At 39.4% G+C, this 15846-nt stretch overlaps 1 protein-coding gene across 1 annotated transcript in view; it reads left to right on the forward strand.

Moving 5' to 3' along the window:
* Window positions 1-241: 241 nt before the first annotated feature.
* Window positions 242-15846, forward strand: part of NALCN (sodium leak channel, non-selective) — a 239407-nt gene continuing 223802 nt past the window's right edge. Inside the window, exons 1-3 of the mRNA XM_082071240.1 lie at window positions 242-353; window positions 8784-8930; window positions 11583-11765. Coding sequence (XP_081927366.1) covers window positions 8823-8930; window positions 11583-11765 — 291 coding nt within the window. The 5' untranslated portion in view covers window positions 242-353; window positions 8784-8822. The remainder of the gene's footprint in view (window positions 354-8783; window positions 8931-11582; window positions 11766-15846) is intronic.

Here is a 15846-nt window from a genome sequence, read left to right on the forward strand (position 1 = left end):
ACCCCCTGCCTCCCGAGCCGCTAAACCATATTTCTTCTTAACCGGGAGGCTTTATCAACTCGAGGGTGGTGGTTATTTCAATTTTTGTTTAACCCGCGTGGAGCGGCCGGTGCCGTTTCCCCCTCACCTGCTCCCTCCCCGGCCCGCAGCCGCCCCGCCCGGTGTCCCCCCCCCCCCGCGGCCGCCGTTGCCGAGAGACCGAGGGCGGCCGCCGCTGCCGGGCGGGCCCCGCCGCCCCGATCCGCCGCGGGGAGGACGGCGTCCGAGGCGGGCACACAACCCTAACACCTCACACACCCGCGGGGGGCCGCGACCGGCCCCTCCCGACCGCGCCATGAAGGGAGATGCTGGCGGTAGGTCGGAAGCGGCGGGCGCGCCTTGCTGCGCGGCGCTCGGCTCGGTAACACCGCGGGCCCCGGCTCCTCCCCGGCCCCTCGATCGCCGGCGGCCGGCGTGGCTCTCTCCCCGGGGAACCCCGGGGTGACGGGCGCGGCGAGAGACCTGGCCGCCTCCGGTGGCGGGAAGCAGGGGCTGTAGCGGCCTCCTCATCGCGCACCGCAGCCTTCCCTGCCCGGCGGTGGAGGGGGTGCTGCTGCCGGGCCCGGCGGGGGCAGGCGGGCGGCGGGGGGCGAGCTTCCCGCTCCCTGCGGTACCGGCCTGCCCCGGCCTTCCCCTCCGCCACATCCCTCACTGGGGGATGCGTGTACCGGGGCAGGGCAGGGCCGTGGGGTGAACAGGCCTCTTCATTTATCATAGGCCGGGGATGCAGTAATTTAACGGGGTGGTTGTGGATGGGGTGAGCTGTGCGGAGCTGCTGCCCTGAGCGGGGGTTTGCCTGGTTGGTGGCCACGGGGTTTGGGGTGGTTGAAGGAAGAAATGTACCAAGGCCTGAGGTCAGTCTCTAACAAGCAGCATCAGTGGTCTCAACACCGTTCACTGAGTGGAGGGAGAGGTGCTTAACAATATGTTGTTGTTGACATCTTAACCCTCCCGGTAATGTCAGAGACACGTTTCTAGGAAGGATGGAGGTTTCTGGTGGCCTTTGCATGCAGATGCAGCTTTTAATTAACCTGTGATGTGATGTCAGTTACCTGTTGTTGCATTCTGAGTCACTCGTAAGGGAAATATTCGCAGTGAGAAAATACTAAATAAATACTCTTTGGGTCTTTTGATTTTGTCTTAAGCACTTTCAATTTCCTGTTTCATTTAATTGTCCCTCTCTTCATTTCCTTGCACAGCAGCCGCATCCCACCTGCCCTCTAAGTGACCAACAGAGAAATAATACTTATTAGCAATGAACTAAGTTTAGCTGCATAAATCGCAAAATACGTCAGTGGAGGGAGAAAAAAAATTATTTGATTTGATCCCTCTGGCTGCCAGAAGGTTCTAGTTCTCTGCAAGTTCATGCATATATACCTTTGGGGACTTTTAGGAACAGTTGGGGGGAAATTTTGTTTAACCATTTGGGCTTAGTACTGTCTTTTAAAATGAAATTTTAAGAATCAGCATGTCACTTATGTTTCAGAAATGTTGAGCCGTAGCCTTTTGGTTTGGCACATCTGTTTTATTTTAATCTGAAGTTTGGTCCGTCACAGTTCATTCCCATTTAAGCTATACCTCCTGGAAGGACAAGTTATTCAGTTTTTACTTACTTCCAGCTTCTGGACATTGCTGGCACCATGAATACTATGGAGACCTGTGTGGCACTGATCAAAACCCAGGTCTTGAGTCACAGCAGTTTCAGGTCTGAAACCTTCTCCACAGGAGATGAGTAGTATCAAGCTGTGTTGTAGGGAGTAATGGGCTACTGGACCAAGCTCTAGAAGAGATAGGGAGTTTTGGATTTTTATGGATAAGAATGTCTTCTTAAGGTATGAATATCTCATGATGAGATAGAACTGTTAATGGCTTCTGGGAATTTGAGTTCCCCCCTGAGGGATTTAGGAATTCAGGCAGTTGAAAACAATATTTTTTATGTGTTTATGAGTAAAACAGAGGTGTTGGACTCACAAATTATTTTTACTGTGTTATTAACAGAATACTTCCATGGTTGGAAAAGGACTTGGATGTCCCGTAGATTTTGAACATGAAATCTTTCTGGAGGTAAAGAGCAAAGTCAGCCTGATATAGGCATTATGAGTAGAATCATGTTTTATTTCTCTTTCAGCCTCTTCCTCTTATCTCTTCTTTACCTCCATAGCCTCTTTTATTTCATTTGAAGTTCCTGTATCAGTTAAGTCCTACTAAATGTCTTGCTGTGGGAGATACCACTCCTAGACTGTGGTTGCAAACTGTCTTAGTTCTACTAGGTAATTTCTTTTTCATTTATTTTATGTGATATTTTATTTTTGTCTCATCTCTTTGTTATTCCCCCTGCCCATCCCTTTCCCCCCCTCCCGCCCCACATGATGAGGGTGCAAGTGGAACAAGATGCACAAAGCAATTGTACAGTCTCCATCACTGGAGGTTTTCAAGACCAGACTGGAGTAACTGGAGTAAACCACAGTAGCCAGGTCTGACACCAGAGTTGACCCTGCTTAAGAGGACATTGGACCAGAGACCTCCTGAGGTCCTTCCAACCTGAGTTAACTTACAATTCTATGATCTCAGTTTTGCATTTAATTTTTCTGCCAAAGTAGAGCCTTCGAGCCTGGTCTTTGCTTCCTGAACTGTTACAATCATTGTATTTATGAAGTATAGTATAGTAGCAAAGGTTGTGACTGCAACTTCTAGGAACTGCCCAGCAGCAAAGAGAATGTGTATCAGATGTCAATGTGTTTGTTTTCAAGGAAAGATAAAAGGATAAGAAGGAAGAGTCCTAATTTTGTTTTCAGGATTTCAAGTTTAAAATATGAAGGTGTTAACTGTTTCATTGGTGATTCCTTAAATGATGGAAAGTGAAGAATTTGGAAAGGGAAGATGATCTAGAATGTTCAAATTTCTTAAATAATTATTTTAGCCAAAATTGTAGCAATGCTAAGATAATATAACCACTGTTTATTTTAATTTTTAATGTATTTCCATTTAAATTATGAAAGGATGTGTATACAAGGATCTAGACACACCAACATGTAATTAGTGGTACAACAAAATCCCAGCAACATTAAAATAATCACTTAAGCGGGCACACTGCCAACCATCTGCCTACAGAGAAGCTCCTTTCCACCCCTGCATCATTCTGGGAAGGGTGCCCCCAACCATTTCTTTAAAACCTTGAAGAATAGATCTGCAGGATTCACAGCAGGTTACTGAATGTGTGGTATTTTAGAGAGAGGACAGGTTGCTCCATGAATCCTCTCAAAGAATAACCTGCTGCTACCTGCCCCCTCGCTTTCACAAAGGGCTATAACACAATTTCCACCTGGAGATGAGTAGAATGCAAAAGCAAATCCCAGAACACTGCTCTCGTATTTTTTCCAGCATGATTCTTACGAAGCACGTTGCTGCCTATCTTTGGCAGCTATGGGCTCTTAAGGAATTTCATACAGACTACATTGCAGTAGACTCATCTTAGGGCAGCAAGTGGTGGGTAGGTGGCCCGCAGTAGAAGTGAACTTTTGAAGTAATCTAACTGTTAAACCATTCTCGGTATCCATAAAGGGAATATATTACCAGCAGTATATTCTCTACATATAATCATCGTGAATTCAGTGGCCATCATTAAATTTTAGCATTGTATCACCCATTCTGACAAGAGTAATGTCTAAGGGTACATTTAAATTGTAGGGCTTGGAAAGCTGCCCTGCTCTCCAGTCACGCTAACAGCCAACGCGTTGGAGGGAGACTGAAGATGCTCACCACTCTGGGGCTTTGGTTTCCACTGAAACGAAAAGCTCATTACTTGTGCAAGAAAGTAGCTGCTTCATGCTCAGATGTGTCCCTCCTTTCAGGATACTTGGGAAGCTGGAACTGTGAAATGTGAGACTGTACCTGCTTTTTACTGGAGAAGTAGCTTTTGAGTACCCTGATCTCTACTTCATATGAAAAAAAAGGGGATATGGTAGAATGTGCCATGGTGTGGTCTAACAGCACCATTTGAAAAATCATCTTAAGTTGTTTTTTTTTCTCTTACTCAATGCAATTTCTTAATTCAAAAATGTTGAAAAGCAAACCAATTTTGTTTCAAATTGTGAAGTTAATTCTCTGGCTGTATCACAGAACCATGTGTATGCGTAGGTTCTTCAAAATTGTGTCTTCCAGGTGTTGGAAGGCTACTAGTAAAAAGGACTCATGCTATGACCTTGTGTGATAATAGCAGTGGGCTGTTTATCTGGCTTACATGAGATCTGCTTTTGTATGCAATGTTATGTTTGATTCTGTCTGCTGAGTAGGTCTGAATTATTTTGGCTCTGGTAGGTCTGGGAGGAAGAACTTCTGTTTAAGAAACAAATATTGGGTGAGCGTTATCCTTACCAGATGATAAGACATTGGAGACATGTTGGGAACAAAGAGCCAAAGTCTGGACACACCTGTCTGTTCTCAGAATAGATGTTCTTACATTGGTAGCCTTAAGCAATTGTTATACCTTCATCAATCCATGAACCCTAGTCTGGTAGTTTTGGTCTGGCATCCTGTTAGTAAGTACAAGATGTCACAAGCTGTTTTTTCCTACTTGTATCCAAATTATTTGAAAATGTGAATGTGATTTTTAGGGTATTTCCTTCAGTATACCTTCTTTGTGAAGAATCCTCCTTGATCGTAACAATACCGAAGTTTGGTCTGCCTTTAGCAGCATGCTGTGTTCAAACTAATGATGAGATCTTTAAGAACATTTTATCAGATGCAGTAAGAATAACACACAGACAGAAAAAGTACTGAAACAAGTTTTTCCTTGAGACTAGTTATGAGTTAATAACATCCACAGTGGCATGTACCATGTGATTGTATCCATTGGAGTTCTGTCTTTATGAGTATTTGCCACTTGGTGTGTCCCAGCTCTGGAAATAGTTGGAAGGCACGTTGATGTTTTCAGAGCAGAGAGAATTGGTGTTAAAGAGAGTGCTTATAGGTGGCCAGTCCTGGGAGGACCTTTGGGCAGTGCGCACATGATCTCAGGTGACAAAGTCAATAGACAGTGAGGAAGAAATATGTTGGAAGCCAGACATTGCTGATTCCAAGGGTTTGTATGACTTTTAAACTCTCTCCGTAAGTCATATGTAGGAAAATCTGCTTTATTTTCCCTTTTTTTTTTTTTTCTGTGAAGTCATTTTTCAACTGTCTTATTTGTCTACCAGAGCATTTATAAGCACGTTTTCCTGAATTTTGACAGAGATTTCTTGAGCAGATTATGCTGTATACAGTGAGCCAGCTTTGTAAATGAGACACAGATTTCTCAGCTTTTGATGTTGTGTAGGATCAGCTACTTTTTAAAATTTGTCGTTTGATTTTTGTAGGAAGTGCAAACTTCCATCAGCAGGAGTGTCTTGTCGTTAGTGTGGATATCACAAACTGGGATTAGACCTTCTTCAGACTTTGTTTCCCAAGTGCATAGTGGGTCTTAAGTTCACCACTATTGTAAAAGTATACTTTCATTTCAGCAGAACCTGCAAATTTAGTGATTGGTAGTGGTTTAGACAGTGTAGTGGTTGCTTAACATACCTGCAAATTCAGGGAGAGAAAGGGGGAGGGAAAAGTGAATTTGAAGGAGCTCTGTGTGGGGGTAATTTATTTTGTTTTCTTCCTTTCAATTGTCTTTGCTTCTAAAAACAGAGGAAAGATTTAAAAGCAAATACACTACATTCCTCCCTGAGAAGGCTGACACCTGCACTGTGGATTTCCATTTCTACTGTAAAGAAAATACTCCAAAGAAATATGAAGTGGATGTAGCCCCAAAACTCTGTGCTATTTTCCTGTCTCAAAACTTATCTTTGCCCTGCACACAATATTTCTTAAAAGCTCTGGAACTACAAATATATCCTAGAGAATGTATTAAGCCTTTCATGTTAATAACAGGTTGGGATCAAAGAAAAGACTTAATGATGTGTGTTGGAATCAATGTGGGAACTGCAGGGGTGCGTTTGTGGTGGGGCGTAGGGAGGGCTCCAGCCTCCCCATTAGCACAGCTTGGTGTCACATGCTGGAAGGAATTGGTGCACAGCTCTCTCCCTGTTCTTCATCTTTCAGCTCCCTCCCTCCTCTTCATCTTTCAGCTGATTCCCCATTGCAGAAATGGGTGCAAAAGGGATTACAGTGCAAGAGTTAAAATTGTTTACACATGCAACAGAGTCCTGAGGCTGTGCCGGGCTTTGTGTTGCTGTACAGTGACAGACACGTGTAAGAGCCTATGTGGTCCCTGGAAGTAGTGAGTACAACAGGAAAAATTGCATTAAAGCTTGAGAGCAACTGTGCTATACTTGGAATAATCTTGCTAAAAACCATTTCCAGAAGATTCCTGGCTTGTGGACTTTATTCTGCATTTTTTGTGGGCATTTCTGCTCATTTCAAGTAGAGAAGTAAGCAAGCCGGTTCTTATAATCCATAAATGTTTCCTCCCTTCCATTTGATTTATCTACATGGTGATTTGTTTATGCAAGGCCACCTCTTAAAAATAAGAATTCTAATATCTTTAGTCATAACATTTAAGCATGTGAACTGAATCCATTATGGAGATCGATGTTCATTATATTTTCTGTGCGCAGATCAATTTAAAAAACAAACAAATTAAACACTGGGTAAAAGTGTAAATGGGAATTTCATTAGAAGGATATGGCTGATCTTCCTACACATCAGATCTATAAATAAGCAATACTGATAAAAGCATAAAAAACAACAGATCCTCTCTAACAACCAATTGATAATTATCTACTTTCTTTCTCAAATTGATATAACTTGTTATTTAGAGTGTCATTTATTAAAAAAAAATCAGTAGTGGCTTGTCAGTGTTTCATATCATGAGCCTTTTCTCACAGTTATTGATTGTACTTATTGATCCTTTATTTATTGGTATATATTTTCTTAAGAGTTTACTAGAAGTGCTATCATACCCATTACCAGAAATGGTAAACATAAAATTATTTTGTTAATTCACTGATTAGCTTTTGATTAAGAGTTTCCAAAGGAACATATTTGCAGGAAACATATTAGAAAAGAAAGTGTGTTTATTTTTTTCCTAAGGTCTTGAGAAGTGCAGCTCCCAAGACATTTCAGAAAACTTCTTATCACTGTGCTAAATGTAGCCATTTTAAGGCTTCATGACCTGAAAAAGTACACCAACATCTCTGAGGCTTCAAGCATTTCTAGTTATGCTTTAGTCCAAGTAGAGAAAATAGGTCAATACATTAGGCTTAGAAATACATAGGAGAAAGCAGGAAAAATTGCTGAAGAAGAGAAAGTAGTGAATTCAGTTATGAGAAAGAAGTCAGACCATGAAGCTTGAGCATGAGGATTAAGAGAACATACAACTTGTATGGATATTATTTCAGTCTCAATTTGTTAGAAAATGGCAATTTATAATGTTCATTTTACAATATTTGCATATTTTTAGTGACAGTTTGCCAGTTTCACTTCTACTAAGGTTGCTGTGACTGACTGTACAACACAAATAAAAATATCAGAAGTTTTGCCTTATTTTGTGCCCTTATATAATTTCTGTTTATTTTTTTAAAATAAGTTATTGTGTAATGTTTGCTTCTGCAGCTGGGAGCATCAGTCCAGTACCTCAAGCCTATTGCTTTTGGTCTATACAGACTAATGGTTTAGACTTGGTTTTAAATATTAGGCAGGAGATATGAGATAGGTGCATATAGGCAGGAAAACACAAGGCCGTACTGATGACACTGTTGTCATGATCAAGAGTTTTAGTTTACTGACAGGTATGAAAGAAGGTATTGAAAAATCTTTGTGGAGGCTTCCAAGGAGCTTGGATATAGAGCATGGCATTTATGGAGTGACACCACAGGAGAAACCACAGAAGCCCTCTTCTGAAAATGTATTGAGGGAATTAGAGACAGGAGCCGACCTTTTGAATCTGAAAGAGCGAAAATAGAGTAGGAGAAAGACTCTGGGGGACTTGGAAGAAGATTAATACTTTATGCTTGCCACGGTAGCTAAAAGAAGACAGTCAAGGATGTAGAGGTGCATAGAGTGTGGACGTGGAGCAGCGGCCTATGTGGTGAAGCGGCCAGTAGAGACCAAGCATATGGGTACTTCTGCAGTCCCAAGCCCGCTGTTCTCCCAGCCCATCAAGACCTGTCTTCCCATGTGCCAGCACAAGCCGCAGAGACAGCCAGCTGTCTGGCTGTTGGATAGATAATTGCTAATACATATTTAAAAAAAACCCAAAAAAAGTATTAGAAAAATACATGTTAATAGTGTATGGCAAAAAGGCTTTTCTGATTTCAGTAAAGAACATTAACATCTGTTGGCTGTTTAACATCGCCTGTTTGCCTTTGGCTTGTTGGGCTTTATCTCAGCCTAGTGTAATAAATGGAAATGTCACCATTAAATTAAGCGGCTCCAGGTCAAATCCATCCAATTATTACTCTGGGTTTAAGTTCACCGTGTTAGCATTCTTTTCACATTGGTACAAATTTTCTGCCAGTGTTGCTAAGTTGCTGGTAATTGTTTGCATTGCATACCTTTATGTAAATTTTTGTAAACTAACAAGAGTCATGTCAGTGATTTATATAGGGAAAGCTTTTTAATAAAATGAAGATCCTGTTAATCAGTAAGTACAAAAGCAGTTTGCATGAAAACAAAATGCTCTAGGTTATCTATAAAACTGTTCAAAATGCATTGTAAAATGGTTTTAGTGAATTAATGTCCTCTTTTTTTTTCTTGCCAAGGAGGTTTCATGATTATAAATAACAAAAGTTAACTTCAGGATGCTAAAAAGGAAACAGAGTTCACGGGTGGAAGCCCAGCCAGTTACAGATTTCGGTCCTGATGAATCCTTGTCAGACAATGCGGATATTCTGTGGATTAACAAGCCAGTAGGTATCTCTTTCCATAGTTACTAATGTTAAATGTAACTTTGATTGCTGAAATATGACTTCTATAAGTGATTCTGAAATGGGTATTTGTCAGGAACAAATATTGAGCTACAGTTGCTAATGTACCAGTTCATTTTTTTTTTGCAAAAAGTCCAATCTAAATAAAAAGGTTTAGTTTGGTTGTTGCAGACTGATGGGGATGGTCAAGCAGTGTTTGGCAACCAGTTAATCTACTGATTGTTTTTTTTAAACAGCCATCCTTTCAATGTCTCTGGTTCCTAGCATGTTTACTGAAATTAGAAGTTAAGTTCATCAAATGAACTTTTGAAAACGATGTCAAAAGGAGCATTTCATTGCTAAAGTGGTACCCAGCAGTTGGCACTTTCGACTTTCGAATCTCTTGCGTCACTTATTAATATGAACATGTATTTTGGCTGGTTATTACAAAGTACAGCTCACATTTTTCTAGTATCATTTAACATATAACCTACCCTAAGCAACAGATAGGTGTAAAAGTGTCTAGCAACTTGAAACTAGGGAAAACTTCTTTGCGAGTGGAGCTATTAATAGAATGAGCAGTATTAAGAAAATGCCTTTACCATGTAAATATGCTTATTATGACTAAATTATTTATTCAGCACTCAGTGTGCATCCGGGATTCCTATCTTTTGAATGATTCATACTTTTGCAGAGAATGCATCTTCTCATTTCTCTTAAAGTAGTGCATGAATTTGTTCTTTGTAAAAGCAGAAAATCAAATATTCTGAAATAATATACGTTGCTAGCATTACATTAATTTATAATAGAACTATCATCTCGTTGCAGTATGGATGCTAGATGCCCTCAGCATTGCTGCTGTGTTTTAACGCCAGAATCATGTACAAGGCAACACACATATATTAATTCATGCTAAATCACAGAATCACAGAATGTTAGGGATTGGAAGGGACCTCAAAAGATCATCTAGTCCAATCCCCCTGCCAGAGCAGGAACACCTAGGTGAGGTTACACAGGAAGGCGTCCAGGCAGGTCTTGAATGTCTCCAGAGAAGGAGACTCCACAACCCCCCTGGGCAGCCTGTTCCAGTGCTCTGGCACCCTCACTGAGAAGAAGTTTCTTCTCATATTTAAGTGGAACCTTTTGTGTTCGAGTTTGTACCCATTACCCCTTGTCCTATCACTGGTTGTCACCGAGAAGAGCCTAGCTCCATCCTCGTGACACTCACCCTTTATATATCTGTTAAATAGTATGTATGTATTAACTGCTGTAATAAGCTCAAAATGTCATTACAGAAATATATGCTGGGCAATTTACCTATGTTTCTCAGCATACAGTACACGGCTTTTTGATGGAATAATTTTTTCTTCTCATGCTGATGGACTAGTTGTATATTGCTTAGCACGCACCATATTAACATTTTACTGTGACAGACAACATTTTTTATATCAGCACCACTTTAACGTTATTTTTTTCAGTTGAAACAAGGTTCAAAACAAAGTGGGTATTAACAGGACATAAGAGATTGTTCATCAGGTACCTTCCACTTCCAAATTATTAATTTTGGCTCAGAGTATGCAGGTGATAGACCTATTCCATTCATGTCAAATATCTACACTTAGGTGAGCGTACAGTAAGTATTAATTAAATTAGATGAATGTTCTTAAATCTTCTTGATATTGAAAGGCCTGAGGTGCTGTAAATGAGTGTAGAATTTTGCCTCAGAAGAAAAATTGCTATAAATACACTTCAGTGGTTTTTGTTTGGAAATATTTTTTCTTGCTGAAGTGTCTTTTTGTTCTTCTTCTTGTTTTGACAGATATGACCTTACAAACTCTGATTCATTACACTTGTCTGGCTTCAAGATGTTTCACTGGTGGTTTGATTACAAGAAAAAAAAATCCAACCTTAAACCCTTGTATTGATACATTCTGCTTTTTTTGTTAGATCTCCCACTGTGACTGTCACTGGATATCAGCCTTATTAATAATGATTGTAGTGAGAATGAGACCTAAGTAGTCATAGACATGAACTGTTCTCTTATAGCAACAAAACTTGTGGAACAAAAATGAATCCTGATTTTAAGAAGTAGCTTTCTGGGACATGGTCTCTTTTATATTTATTCTTTTCATAAATGGAAGGATGCTTTTAATCCCTGTATCTCTCACTTAATTTTTGGAAATGTAAAGTGATCTAAAAAGCAGTTCATCAAAATGTGGGACTAAAATTTTACACAGGTATTTTCATTTAATATATTCACCTGCTTTATAACATCAACTAACATAACATATTGTCTGCACATAAATGTGACAAGTTGTCATTTGAAAAGAAACTGGATTACAAATGCTGCAAAGTAAAAATGATAGAATCTTAATTCTCAATTTTCTGGCTCTTAATTCTTGGTTTCTGAATTATACAACCTCCCAAATTAACTAATAAAATAATATGTGTGTATATATAAACATATAAATAAGATAAAGCCAGGAGTGGTTATTTTTGGATGAAGACCTTTAACATCTGGATCATGATATAAAAGAAAAACGCAAATATGTGTTTACAAAAAGTGCCAGTACAAGTTATATAAGCTAAATATTTGAGCTTTTTTTTGAACATCAAAGCAATCTTGCGTTGATTGTGTTGTTTTTTTTTTTCCAGTGGGTACATTCTTTACTACGAATCTGTGCCATCATCAGTGTTATTTCTGTTTGTATGAACACTCCAAAGACCTTCGAGCATTATCCTCCGCTCCAATATGTGACATTTGCTCTTGATACTCTGTTGATGTTTCTTTACACTGCAGAGATGATCGCAAAAATGCATATCCGTGGGATTGTTAAGGTAAGCATTTAAACAGTATTCTACATGTGCTTAAGAAAATGATCTGAATATATGCTGGTGACATTTGATCTTTGTTTTTTAACTTCTCAGCTCTTTCTGCTATGGTTGTTTTTAACTGCAGGCACCACCATGGCATATAAACTGAAAAGACAGTTTGACAAAGATGCAGCTTTACTGAATATTTAATCCCCCCAAAATATAATACCAACACCCATAGTAATGATTTCCTGCTAAGAAATAGATAATTTAATTCTATTAATATAAAGAATGAAAGGAAAAATAAGCTACATATGCATTAGCAAGGATATTTTGTGAATGTCTAGAGTTCCATATATGGACTTAGAACTTTCATTTTCATTTCAGAAGGCTGGATGTGTTATTGTGTGGTTACTTCATTTAAATAAGAACATATGTCTTACTGTGAGCTAAATGAGAAATTTATCTTCCTTTACTGAATTTTTTTCTTAGTATAATTCATGTTGGTAAATAAATACTTCCGTTATCATATGTTTACTGCTGTTGCTGGACTAGTTTGTATAAGTAGATATGATATTGGAGAATGAAAAACTACAGTAATCATTATTTTGTAGCATTATTTTACTGACTGATTCCAGTCTTGCGCAAAAAGATACAAATTCAGCTTACATATAGAAAATCCGTCTTCAGACCTTATTGACAACACAACTATGTCCCTGTTGTACAGAACAGATAATCAGTGTGTTCTCCTTCCCTTTTACTCCTGAAAGGTCTGGTGACACCAAAGACATCTGAGGTTGTACTTAGCTCTTTAGTTTGTTCTGAGTTTGCAGATAGCATTTGTTGTTTGCTGCTAAACTAAGCTATTATGTCATCACACTTAATGAATATTAAAAGAATAATTAATATTCATATTTAGAAAATTATTGAAATAAGATGATTCTGACAATCTTCATGTGTTGCGTAAGGCCAGAGTCATGCCTTGTGAAGTGCTATTGCTGGCCACTGCTTTTACTCTCTTATTCAGAGATGTCCATTAAGCACATTTGAACAGTGTGGGAGTAACAAGTTACTATTACAACCAGTACAAACTTTGCAAATGAATGGACACATAGTTATTAATGTAGAGAGAGGGAGGGGTGGCCAAGAGTGTGACTTTGTACAAAACTTGATTTCTCAGCCTTTGTGTATGGAAATACCAGCTTCACTCACAGTCGGTACCTAAGGGCTATGGATAATACTTTGCTGCATGTACTAAGTTTTTCATCACGCTGTTTATATTCGTGGGTTTGGGGATATAAACTGGACTAGACTAGAGTAGACTAGAGTAGGACTATTTCAGTTGAAAGGGATGTACATTGATCATGTAGTCCAACTGCCTGACCACTTCAGGGCTGACCAGAAGTTAAAGCATGTTGTTAAGGCCATTGTCCAAATGCCTTCTGAACACTGACAGTCTTGGGACATTGAGTGCCTCTCTAGCAACCTTGTTCCAGTGTCTGACCACCCTCTTGGTAGAGAAGTGCTTCCTGATGTCCAGTTTAAGCTTCCCCTGGTGCAGCTTTGAACCATTCACTGGATACCTGGGAGCAGAGCTCAGCTCCTCACTCTCCATGTCCCCTCCTCAGGAAGCTGTAGAGAGCCATGAGGTCGCCCCTCAGCCTCTTCCTCTCCAAAACAGACAAACCAGAAGTCCTCAGCCACTCCTCATAGGATGTCTTTATCTTTGATCATCATATGATGAACTTGTCTTTGAAACATGTCTGATGAGTCTGTCTACGCAGAATGAATTGTTGTCTGGAATTGGTTCCATTGCCTTAATTACACATGTATGGATGACAACACAGATTACTTCGTTTGCACGCTGATATTTCACTCTTCGTTTGTTAGATAAAACTACAGTCAAATAAATTAGACATAAGCACTGTTACGCAAAGATAGATTATTTAAGTAGAAAATGACTGCATTTATTATTTTAACAACTGAGGATTTCTGTACAGCTTAATGTCTTGTAGCATTCATCAGTGAATACAGTTACACTGAAATGAAGTACCTTCATTGGTGCTATTAATGGAGCCATAGAATAACTTAGATTGAAAGGGACCTGCAGCAGTCATCTAGTCTGACCTGCTGCCCAGAAGAGGTTAAGTGAAGTTGGCCATAGCTTGGGTTGTCCAGGTGAGTCTCAGACATCTCCAAGGATGAAGATTCCACAAGCTCTCTGGACAGCCTCTTCCAGTGCTTGACAAACCTTGTGCAAAAATTTTTTTTCCTAATACTTAATCAGAATTTTCCACATTCCAGCTTGTGTCCCTTGCATCTTGTCTTACCACTGTGCACTTCCAAGAAGAGTTTGACTCCATCTCCTCTGGATCCTGTGGTTAAGTAGTTGTAGACAGCAACAAGGTCTCCTGTTTGTCTTCTCTGCTGAAGGCTGAACAGACCCTTGTCTCTCACCCTTTCCTCCTGCCTCATGTGCTCCAGCTCTCTGACCTTTTTGGTGACCCTCACTTCACTCTGGTTATGTCCATGTCCTTCTTGTACTGGGGAGCCCAGAGTGTTACTGAGCTCCAAATGAGGTTTGTGGATGTGGTTTCCCAGTTGCTGAATAAAGGGGAAGGATGGCTTCACTGGACTTGGTGGCTACACACTATTCATGTGAATAAGAGAGAACTTTTGGAAAAGGAGATGGTTTTGTGTCATGGATAGCAGCTTTCATAAAACAATGTTAGAACTGGATTAGCCTTTTTTTCAGCTGTTAAAGCAGAGCATTTTGAATATGTTATCAAATTGTTTATTTGAATGCTAGTGAATGAATAATCCTCTTTCAGTGAACTATTTTACTTACCCTATGGATTATTGATTCTAGGGAAAATATTGGTTAAATATGGTAACTCTGCCAAGAACGTAATGATCCATGGACTTCTGAAGACAGTGGCAATCAAAGTAAAATAAGACAGTGTTTATAAAACTATTAGCATTTATTAAATATGTTAGAATATGAAACATTTATATAAGGAAATTTGTTTATGAACTGTAGTCCTAATTTAAGTGTATCCAAGACTTTTAGTGAACGTAGGATCACTGAATATATTGCCGTATGTTTCTGCTGAACTTTACCATAAATCAGTATTTCTGTAAAGACCTTAGGAATTGAAATGCTAATAAACTTTGAACCATGATTAATGCAAAACTTTAGTCCAGAGAGAAATCTAATTTATGGAGAAGTTAGGCACCATCCACTTAAGTCCCAATTAATAACAATGAAAGTATAGCTGAGCTAAGAAGATTTTGAAAATGTTAAGTCATGTCTAATTAGCACCTCCTGAGGACAAATGAGAAATTTACTTCCTTTGGTTCCCAGGGGTTTTTAGAAAAGGAAAGTAGTTTCTGAAAATCCTAGCTTTTTGTCTATAAAAAGTTTCCTTTTTCCCTGTTTAAACTAAATGACAAAATAAAATGATAAATCCATCCAAGTTTTTTGTTACCCCAGAAGGAAAATTAAACTGAAATATTGCTGTGACATTGGGCCTTGTATTTCTTGTGTTTTCATCTCAATAATTGTTGCCATGCTAGTAAAATCTACTCAAATATTGGGCTGCCTATGCCTTGTGAGTGTTGGTTGTTGCTTATTCCATTTGCAAAGACAATCAATACAGAGGACTCTTTGAATTACAAGGGCACTGCTCATATTGATATCCACCACCAAAAAAGAAAATAGACATTGACATGTGTTTAGACAAGGAGCACCAAGTACAAATATTAAAAAATAAAACAGAAGTTGACTGTAGCAGGATATGCCTGCTACAAGTCCTGAGGCCCTTCTGTTTTCAAAACAGTATGCTGATATTTCTTATTATTGCTATCATACATTGTTTGCTTCTAATAGGTGTTATGGTAGACTGACTCCTCTCAAAAAATTGAAAGGGGTATAAATGTGCAGTCTAATGGATTATGTTCAGTATCTAGGCACTACCTGGGAAGAAAATACTGAAAGGCTTGTGATATGATAATCGTATTAGAGTTTTGGGTATTGCAGGCTATTGTTACTTGTCATGATTTTGAATTAATCCTAGTAATGTGTCTGTCTTTACCTTGAATCTGA

This window comes from Streptopelia decaocto (genome assembly GCF_964273445.1).
Source record: "Streptopelia decaocto genome assembly, chromosome: 1".
Taxonomy (NCBI): Eukaryota; Metazoa; Chordata; class Aves; order Columbiformes; family Columbidae; genus Streptopelia; species Streptopelia decaocto.